The sequence below is a fragment of the Corvus hawaiiensis genome, chromosome 1, assembly GCF_020740725.1.
Source record: "Corvus hawaiiensis isolate bCorHaw1 chromosome 1, bCorHaw1.pri.cur, whole genome shotgun sequence".
Classification (NCBI taxonomy): Eukaryota; Metazoa; Chordata; class Aves; order Passeriformes; family Corvidae; genus Corvus; species Corvus hawaiiensis.
In genome coordinates this window covers 60133936-60145264 of record NC_063213.1, presented here as the reverse complement: position 1 = coordinate 60145264, position 11329 = coordinate 60133936, and the positions used below count along the sequence as shown (strand labels likewise).

Genomic DNA, 11329 nt, shown 5'->3' with positions numbered 1-11329 from the left:
CTGTTGAAGAAACAAATTAGGATTCTTGCAGCTCTTTATTTATAATGAGCAGATGGGTTTAGCAAACACCAATATATAGAGTAGAACAAGGACAGCAGGTTTTCAGAAATTCTGCTGGCAAAAACACTTCTGTGTGTCAGAAGAAGAAATGTCTTTGTTTAACAGTGGGATGTATTCTGTAGGAATGTTTAAATAGGCACCCAAACTCATGACCAGTCAGGCCCATGTTGCAGGCACATATCCTGTTTCAACTGGAACTTACTGATGATTAATAGATATATAGTGCCACAACGCACACTTCTGCTGGTTCAGGCCTGCCTCTGAAAAGTACTAGCATGTTCTCACAAAGTTCAAATAAAAATAAACCTTTTTTCCCCAGGACAAGGGGCTCAATACTTGGTCAGAGACCTCTCAATTCTGCCACAGGAGAGGAAGAACTGAAAAAGAGAGTGGAGGAAGCCCAGGAAAACAAACTGAATGTACGTGGTGATGTTGGGAGAAACAGGAGAGCACAGAGGTGAAAAATGCTTTTGTAGAAGTTGTCTGATGCTTCAGGCAGCCGCCTAATTTGTCCTATACCTGGTCTCAGCTCCGAGCATATGCATTTTACAGTGCTTTGCCATAAATCAGAGAGCACTCAACATACCTGTCTGCAAACTGCAAACACTGAATGGAACAGAAATCAACAGTTCAGGCAGGGCTGCAGAGAGAGTCACAAAGGTATTTATGTCTCAGTGAGTCCATGAGCATCTCTTTTTCAAGCTGATGGAGACTGTGACAATATTACTCACTGAACACTGAAGCAGCTATGGCAGGACAGGAAAACTTTTCCTTGTAGACCCAGTAACACCAGGGAACTTGTTGCAGGCCACAAAACAAAAAAAGCATTTGATGGTCTAGTTTCCTTGGTGTAAGCCTTATTGAATTACATTGCTGGGGACTTCTTAGCACAAGAAACTCTTCGTTCTTCATTTCAACTACTCAGCAAAAATGAACCCTGTGCTTCCCCATTCTACTTTTAAAGAAAATACTAGACAACTCAAAGCCATCCAGTTTACTTTTTCATCCTAATGGAAACAAGTACTACTACTCCCTAGATATCATTTCACTTAAACAAAAAAAGCAATGCAAATTATCACAAATAAAAGGTAAAAGATGATATTACATTAATGTGTAAAGAATATTATTCCAAATGTCAAGCTGATAAATTTATTGGCCTGTAACTGTAGAATTGTTATTCCTCAAATAGAGAGCAAGTACTCTTGTAAAGTTAACTTTTTTATAAGCTTGACTTTCTGAAGTCTGAAAATCTCACAGTGGTTGACTTGGGTGTCTAAAAGGGTGAAAGCACTAGCTGAAGCCAGTCTCATGATTCAGACATGCAAATTTCTCTCTTAGACCCATCCTCTGTGGTCTGATAAGGGAGAGAGACACAGCATCCCAGCAATAACAGTAAGAGCATTTATTTCCTCTAACTGAATATTTAAAGGAACATTTGGAAAGAGTACTTTAAGATCACTGCACTTTGTTGGCTTGGGATGAAATCTGCGTTGGCAATCACTTGGTGGAGGTAGACAGACAGCCTTTCCTTTCAACATTTTGAAGCTGAAATTAATACATTTCTATTAATCTACTTAGCTGTGTTACAGAACAAATTCTCTGTAGCCCTAAGACTCTACATCACTTTGATGTATAAAATGATGTGGCCCCCTGCTGGAAAAAATACTTTGTTACAAGAAATAGAAAACAAAACCTCAAAACAATCCTGCAGATGTTTGCTTTGTGAAAATCCATCTGTAATGAAAACAAACATTCTGTAAAGATCTTTCCCGACTTTGTTTTGAACACAAGCATGATTAAATTCTGTTGTAAAATGTTCCTCTGTCCCACATACTGTCCTGTTAGACAAAATTATAACTTCTAGGGTTAAAATTTCGAAGGCTTGTCTCTGTGTTTAATGTCAGGTGAACAACTACGTGCATGTATGAATTTGCAAGTAATTTATTTCTTAACTCAGGAAAACATGATCTGCCACGAGTTTTCCCTTACACCTTTAGAAGCTGAGGGCACTTAACACCTTGCACGATTCCATGCTTACTCCTTTTATTACTTCCCCCCATGGGACATTTTGGAAAATATTTTATGAAGTGAACCGCTGCCAATTGCTGGTTTATCTGTCACAGTGTTTCCTCAGCAATTTCTGTTTAATTGAAAACTTCTGTCTCTTCCTTCAAATTACTGGTAAACTGGAGGGTGGAGGTGGGGGGTAGTAACAAAAGCCAAATGCAAAAGAAAGTAATGACCATTAGACACACTCCCCCACCCCAAAAAAACTGAATTTAAATCTAAATAATATAGCAGCCAGTATTAAACTGATACTGTATTTATAGATATCAGTGTTTCAGAACTGATGTGTGAAACCTGAAAGCTGAGCAGCAGCTAGTTGAATAATCTAAAACAACCCATATATAAATGGAACTATTTGGGTATCACTGGTATAAAAATACTAACGAAACTTTACATCTTAAATTAAGAAGTGATTTAAACACGCACTGAAGTCTTTCTCAGCTAAGGCAATGAATGTGCTTGATTTCAACACTGAGGAATTAATTAAATTCATTAATTAATATGTATTTTAATGTCTAATTAATGATACACCAGCTCATTCTTGTGGTTTTTTCTCTTAGCAATAAAGCAAAACAAATGAGGCAGAATCCTCTGTCTTAAGTGTTTTTAACAGGACTGATTCTATATTGACAAAAGCAGAAAAATTATTTAAAAACACCAACTGTTTTTTAAGCCAAGTATCAAACAACGATTTTTCAAAACATCTGTTTTGCAAGTAGTGATGCATATTAATAAATGAACTGGAAATCTAGTAATAGCTTAGTGTTCTGCTTCTAAAGCTACACAAAATAATATTTGTGGATTTAGGAGATACAGGTATGTCCTGGATAAAGAAAGGGACTTGGAAAGAACAGAAAGAAGGAGTGATGAAACAAAGGAATAAGTTACAATGTGTTTATAATATACAGATAATAAGGAAACAGGTCTAAATAAATCTTATCCCTGTTCTGTCTTATGTACATTAGGCAAGTTCCAGAATCACATTTCCTCTGAAAAAGTATCTATACACATCTAATTTAAATAATATAATAAAGAATTGTATGTGCTTATTTATGTATACAAGTAAGTATTTCTATATTTCTATATAAATATTTCTATATTTATAGACATATAAATACATTAAAATATCTAATTCAAAATAATTTTTAGAAATTCCTCTAGCCCACTACTGACTTGCAATGACTCATAAGTACTAAAAATTACAGGAAGAAGTAGTGAATTCGTTTAATTGTGTACATGGGGCTTCAGAAAATTACATCATTTTAAAAACATTAAATTCATGTTTTATTATTTTATAATCAGAATCTGACAATTCTTCTTGGTTTTGGAAAAGAGAACACAGTTTTGCAATTTGGAACTCAGGACTATTGAAGACAGATTATTACACAGGAAATAGGGAGGCCAGAGCAAAAAGGAAGTACACACTGTTCACTTTTAGAGGGAATCTTGGACAAACCACAGTCTGCAGTGTCCTTTGCTTGGTTTTACCAAGTGCAATAACACCTATTCCAATTAAAGATAAAAATCACTGCTCATTTAGGATTTGTTGAGGGTATATTACCAAACCTACCTGTAGGAATAATGAAAGATTCTAAAGTAGCATTTCCTCGTTTACAAATATAGCCAAGTTTCTTATCACATTCCCAGTTCTCCCACTTAGCACCTTTGCTAGGATTTAATGCACCACAGATTTTTCCAGGTTCTGGAGAAGGATGGCCTAAAAAAAAAAAAAAAAACAACAAAAATCCACCACCACAAACCTCAACAACAACAGTGTATAAGCACAACATGGTTACCCTCCCAGCTCTCACATTCTCTTCTGGTCCATGCTTCAACCATAAAATGCATTACCACACTGAAAGCTGTGGTACTCTACAATCCTTTAGACTGAAGGGGGAAGTCCAGTCTCTTAAGAGATAATTTTTCCACAGAAGCCACAAGTCACAAATTCATAGTTTAACAGCCTCTTTACATGTTCAAAGTCTTGGTGAAAGGTATTAGAGTGCATATGTTTATTTTCTTTGGGATTTTTCCTCTTCTAAACAGAGAATGTCTAAGCTCCAGAGGACAGTCTTCAGGTAAAAGAACTGTTCAGTAAGCTAGTCAAATTCCATACTTGGTGTAAGAAAAATAATAAGTAATTATTTTGCTGATGTGAACTTCTTGCCTATTTGTCTAAACAATACGATGATATCAGGATATTTGGATATTCTTGGATATAGTTGATTAGCATTAGCACTAACAAAAACACCTAGAAGAAAAATAGAACCTATAGAACAGAAGAAATTTCTGCAATAAACCAGGTGAACTTCTCAAGATCTGACCTACTGTTATTAAACTTAGCATGTTTTTTCTGTAATTTCTGACCATATGTCACTATATTACATATAAGCATTGGTACTACACAGAATAAACATAACAAAAGAATATTTTTAGTGTCCAAGATTGTTCACTGAAATTTTCTTATATCATTATGATTTCATTACTTTAGATTAAATACAGTCTTATATTTTCAGTCACGTTCTCTCTTATTCCCATAGGAGAAATAGATATGCTAACTTCAAAAATATAATCTTAAATTGTTTTAATGCACAAAGAAGTTCAGCTGTTGGCAGCTAGAACTCAAAAATTTCTAAGCAAAATAATTTTTTTTAAACATTGATAACAGTTCCAATTTTTTTCTGTCATTTATTTAGGGCTAGTGAAATGGAAAAATATGAAGTTTCCACAAATTCCCTTCAAATGTACCAGTAGAAAAGCAGCCAGTTCTTGAACATCCAGTGTAATGGAGATGAGACAGAGGTAGGCTGACCAACATAAAGTCATGAAGGAGATAGCACAAATATAAAATATGTTATATGGACATAAGAGTAGAGTAAGAGTACCTTTGAATGAAATTAAGGAACATAATGAGTTAAAGATAAATGGAGCCCATTTTTGTTAGATCAAAACCCATCTAATTCTTTACAGTACAACTGAGAGTTGTCTGCAGTTTTAACAACCATGAACAGCTCCTCTGGCTGCTTTGGCTCCATCTCACAACTGTGTTTCCCCCACTCCTTCTTGCATCCAGATTCTCATCAGTGCACTCGGATGACAGATCTATAAATACCTTCACAGCAACTTGCAGTTCATCTGTTTGCCTGTGTGCTCACTCCACTGGAGAGCTGTTCATAAAGTAGTTCAATTCACTCTTCAGGGTTTACTACTTAAGAAGTTTGTCCACCTAAAACATGCTTTTGGGCTTATCTACACAAGGGAGGCCCTGGGTGATACGCTGGAGCATGCAGGTGTGGTTACTGGTCATTAAATACATCTGAAATTCTCAGTGAAGAGAAAGAGCATTTACACTGCGGACATCTACTTTAAATCAGTCTCCAAAAGCTTCCTGAATAGCCAGTGCAAAGGAACAAGGCAAGGATCCTGAGAAAAGAGACCTTTACACAGGCACTCTGTATAGTCAACCAGAGATACAGCCCGTCACCATGTGCACAGATGGCATAGAAACAGGCTTTTTAATGATGGTACCAGAGCTCAACACTGCAGCTACAGCTGTCAAGTAGCTGGGCTTCCATCAAAATAGACTAGCCTCAAATGTTTGGTTTCATACGTGTTACTGTTGTAAGTAGGTTAATCCCAAACGAAAAAGAAAATCTATTCTTTAAACAAATTTAAAAAATTGAACAAAAAACAAATTGGAAAGGAATTTTAAAAAAAGGAAAAAGAAAAATAAAATAAAATTTTAAAAAACAAAACAGACAAACAAATCCACCCCCCACAAAAAAACACTGATCAGTCTAATCTCACAAATGAAGACATCTACAGTACCTGATTTCTTCTGTATTCAGAAATAAAATAAACTAAGAAGATATGCAAATGAAGTGTCAACAGATGACTTAAAACTTTCCTATGGATTTTGAGGCTACCTTTTCCATTATGAATAATAAATTAAGCCCCATGTATATCCCTAGCATAAGGGCCATTACTCACAGTGTTTATAATCTCTATCAGAATCTTTCAACATCAAAACAAGCTCAATAATTGCAGGAGAATAGACGGCCAGAAAAGATATCTGTTACACAATGACCAAATTTTTGCCTTCTGAACTGAGTAGCAATGTATGTAACCTTACCTGGAACCCAGTTTAAGTACCGAAGAGGAGCACCACCAACCCATTGCCATCCACTGTTGAAATTCAAACTGTTAAGACCAAACCAGAGAGCTGAACTCAGTGTGCGAGTCAGACCTAGGTAACAGAGACACAGAGAGATATTGGAAGCCCACAGCAAGAGCAAGAACCTCCTAAAGACTTGAGGGTTGAATTCTAGTGGAGCCGTCTCCTCCTTTTTCCTAGTAAAAGTTTTAACAATTTTTAATGTTCTAGTTAAGGTGGTTAAGCTAAACCTGCAAAACAGGTCATTGGTTAGTTACATACAGTTACATTGGTCAGTTTAGTTTTAGGTTTGGAGAATTTTATTACAACAGGGAACAAAATGACTCTGCTACCATTGATCACAAACACGAAACTTTTTTTTCAGAACTATAAAATATTAAATGGATAAAGTTGCAGAAACAGTCACTAAACCAAAAATCAGTTTTCTAAAATGAAAGATATTGTTTTCCAGTGTGTATTTTCTCTTCCATAAAATTAACAAGTGTTAATTTCACAGTGTAAAAAACCTGTTCTCATTTATCAAAATACACGAAAATTCAATCATTGCAAACATCATCTTTTTAACAGAATTACTTGTGCATTTTTCAGACTGATCTGATTTCAGTTCTTTAGCCAATGATAAGTCAGGCTTCTAAAAAACAATTCAAATTTATTTCTCTAGATCTGAAAAGCAATCAGAAATATGGTCCTACTGAACATTATTCATAGTCACTACTAATCAATTGTCTATCTGTGCCATTAGCATAAGGAATCACAGCTGGATGACTGATTTTTTAAATTTAAGCGCATTTCTGCATAGTTCACAGAAAATCATTGTGAAATGTGTAACATTTGTTTCTGCTTCTACTGAAGGCATCATGCCAAGATGTTGCAATTTGTAGTTGTCTTTGACACCACAAGGATGGGCAGCACTTGAAGCATGGCAAAGTTAAAAGGAAAGGTAGTTAACTACTGGAAAGGACTGGAACCTCATACCTGCTTTTGCACCAACATGTTAACATGTTCTATTACTTCTTCTGGACAAACACGTTGAGGTTCTGAGAACTGAGCCTGACAGGAAATCCTGGTACTGCCAGTACAGTAGTATAATGAAAAACTGATCTTCACATGCATTTAGCAACCATATCTATTAGTTTGCAATTAAAACACATCAAGTGATAACTAACTTCTGTGTCAGTGACAGTTTGCTCCCTTGAGCGCTAATTTCAACAATAATTTTGTCACAGTCATTAAAAAAACAACCTATGTTTTGACCACATCTTAAAATTGAAAACAGAAATCTAGACAGAACAAATTGTTCATAGCATTAAAAATACATTTCTCATTTCTCTTAAGCAGAGAAATATGGATTTGATTGATAGACTACCAGATGGATAAGGAATTGGCTGGGTGTCTGCATCCAAAGAGTTACAGTCAGTGGCTTAGAATCCAAATGGAAACCAGTAACAAGTGGTGTTTCTCTAGGGTCTATATTGAGACCAGTATTCTTAACATCTACGTCAGTCACATAGACAGTGGGATTGGGTGCACCCTCAGCAAGTCTGCAGATGACACTCAGCTGAATGGTGTGTTTGACTCACTTGAGGGAAACAATGGCAACCAGAGGGCCTCTGACAGGCTTGAGGAGTAAGCCCGTATCAGCCACATGAAGTCCAACAAGGCCAAGCACCAGGTCCTGCCCCTGGATCATGGAAATTCACCGTATCAATATGGACTAGGGGATGAATGGATTGAGAGCAGCCCTGCAGAGAAGGAGTTTGGGGTGCTCATGAATGAAAAGCTGGACATGACCCAGTCACGTGCACTCGCAGCCCAGAAAGCCAAATATGTCCTGGGCTGCATTCAAAGCAGTGTGGCCAGCAGGGCAAGGGAGGGGATTCTGACCCTCAAAACCCTGCTCTAGTGAGACCCACTTGGAGTTCTGCATTCAGCTCTGGGGTCCCCAGTACAAGAAAGCCATGGATCAAGTCCAGAGGAGGAAAGAAAAATCATCAGAGGGCTGGAACATCCCTCTTGTGAAAAATGGCTCAGAGAGCTGGGGTTGCTCAGCCTGGAGAGGAGAAGGCTCTGGGGAGACCTTGTCATGGCTTTTCAATAAATAAAAAGGACTTCTAAGAAATTTGGAGGAAGCCTTTTTACCAGGGCTTGTAGTGACAGGACAAGGGACAACAGTTTAAAAATGAAAGAGGGTAGATTTAGATTGGATACAATGAAGACATTTCTTACAATGTTGATGGTGAGGCCCTGGAACAGGTTGTCCCAAGAAACTGTTGATCCTCATCATTGAAGTGTTCAAGGTAAGGTTGATGGGACTTTGAGCAACCTAGTCTAATCCATGATAACCTATACCATGGCAGAGAGGTTGGACTAGATGATCTTTTAAATGCTCCTTCCAACCCAAACTATTCTCTAATTCTCTGATTCTATGAATTTAGAGAGTACAACATATAGCTTATAGCATAGAATATTTTATCATTCAGCTGATGTAACATATTCAAAATATTTTCTCATCTACTTAATAGATGAATTAGTGGACTATTTCATGTGTGTACACAGGCTGAGAAGGTAATAAAGAGGACTTTCTCAATGCAGAATGTAAATATATTCAAGTACAAATTTAAGAATTTTCTCATAGGAGAAGTTTGGAAACTCCTTCCAAAAACATTGAAGGAGATTGAAACTGAGACCATTTGTGAGTCATTTTGTTTATTAGTTCTTTTTCTTCTCATATTGTAGGATATACTGAAGATTCAATGGCTTTAGTGAAATAGGCAAAACTGCTGACTAATACACACTACAAAAAGAGTGCAAAAAGGATGCAATCTTGGTATCTACATCTTCAGCTTACAAACTACGTTGCATTTTTCTGCATTCCAATATTCATTCTTTGTTGCCTGCACTACTTAATTGTATATTTTATGTTACTCTTAACTTATGGCAATATTTAATCACGATAAAATAAATATTATCTGTCCTATATTTGCAGCTGAATCATTCAATATAACTATTTCAATTTACTAACTACCAGAATTGAACAAATATAAATCTTTAAGATGGAACATGCCATGTTAGTGTCACTGTTGCAATAATATGCTTTTTTAAAAACATGATGGATAATATTAACCTACCTGTCAGGTATGTTTGTTCATGTAATTCTGTGATGCTTAATAACTCTGCCCTCTGCTGTTGACAGCTTTTTCTTGCCTGATGCCATTTCAAAGCTGTCTCAGAGTTTATCTGGTACTGGACATTTGTTAAAGGATCTGTGTTCCAGAAATCATTAGCAGTAACTGTAGAGAGAAAAGAAAATGCTGTAACTCATCATGAAACCAGATAAAATATAGAAAAAAAAATTGCATAGCAAAAGCGACAAAATGCCTGAACACTGCTATAGACAAATGGCTTGAAAGGAATCCTGAGGTTCTCTAATGTAATAGTAGATCCAGGGCAGCAGACAGGGAATGAAACAAGGTCACCGTTTTCTCTGGTACAACAAATCTTCTGTTTAAGGTAAACAATGAGTGGATAAAAACATGCCAAAATAGTTGATTTGTGAATGTGGAGAAAAAGACTAAAAACTTCCAGGGTGATGCTAGCTAAGGTGTATATCAAGTTGACCTTTTTTCTGAGATAAACCCCAAATTTTCTTACTAATTTGGGTTACTATGTAAAGTGGCTATGTATTACCTTACTGTGGTGGTGGTAATCAGACCCAAGTGCTGAATGAAAAGCTGACATCATCACCATCCAGCTCACACTTCCCTGCAATTCCTGATTTCTTAAGCATGTGTCTGACATAGTATGACTTTCTCCTCCACCACACAGCCTGACTGAACTCCCTAAATACCTGAACTTGGCACTTTTAGGCAATGTTGGTGAAAGCATCATCCAAAAGGACCCAACACTAGAAGTTACCCCAGAAGGTACCACACTCTTTACACTGCTGCAGTCTCTTCTGGCTCATCTCAATTGTATCTCCACCAACAAGCAACAGAAAACAGTGTGATCTTGATCTGCCAAAAATGGAACCTACATGACGTCCCAACACTGAGCTAAATATCACATAAAGGGAATAAAGTTGCGTGACAAAAGCAGAACACAGCAGAAATCGCTGCATGTCTGCCAGCAATGAGAAAACAACTGAAATTCCTGAAGCCTTTATCAGCTTGTCAAGTTGTCATCTCGGAAAAAATTGAGAGAAAGAGGTTTCTTTTGAATTCAGAGCGCTCAGAAAACCTCAGTGTGCAAACAGAGGGAAACAGTACAATAAGCAAAACTCAAGACAAAGCATGGTACCTGTAAAATATCAGGAGGTCACTTAACAGTTCCACTTTTTCCTGTATTAAATCTGATTATCTGTAGGTAATAGGAAGTGTTTCTTTTCAAATTATCTTTATTTTTTAAAAGAAATCAAATATAACCTACTGTAAAATAATGACATTTCAATAAAAATGGGGACTTTCATCGGATTATCTTTATCCACAAATCAACTTCTGTCAAAAGTATTTTGTAACTATCAGAATCAAAACTTCTTTGCTATATATACTATGTTCTAAAAGACCATAAATCCCTGTGCACAAGGCTGGGGTAAAATGAATATTGCAAAAGTAGTAAAATCTATAATTCAATAAAGAAAATTGGCTCTGACTTGATAGTAAGTGGTTTATAAATCTCATGCAGTTATTACAAAGAAGAGGTAAAAAGTCTTGGGCATTCATCCAACCTTCCACCTCAGTTCCCCAGTCTCATAATTTATAGCTGAATTCCATATGGTGCTCGCCGGTGGAATTTTGGCCTTTCATAAAAATAAAACTCATTTCTAAATCTCAGAAAATCTGCTTTTACAACACTTGAGTTTTAAGAGATCACATGTCTTTTCAGAGCAGGATCTTGGAAAATCTATATGCTGTTGTTTAAAGCTTAGTTCCCCAGGGAAAGAAAAAGATGAATCACTTTTCTGGAATAATATATTTTAGTATCTAAGCTAAATTAATGTTCAATCACAACTGTCCTTAGTACAGAAGTAGA

General features: G+C 36.4%; 1 protein-coding gene across 1 annotated transcript in view; it reads right to left on the bottom strand.

Moving 5' to 3' along the window:
• The window catches only part of LOC125327524 (macrophage mannose receptor 1-like), a 61003-nt gene that overhangs the window by 40861 nt on the left and 8813 nt on the right, over positions 1-11329 (bottom strand). The window contains exons 4-6 of the mRNA XM_048307110.1: positions 9430-9591; positions 6260-6373; positions 3698-3844 (exon numbers count right to left, since the gene is read on the bottom strand). Of these exons, the coding sequence (XP_048163067.1) occupies positions 3698-3844; positions 6260-6373; positions 9430-9591 (423 nt within the window). The remainder of the gene's footprint in view (positions 1-3697; positions 3845-6259; positions 6374-9429; positions 9592-11329) is intronic.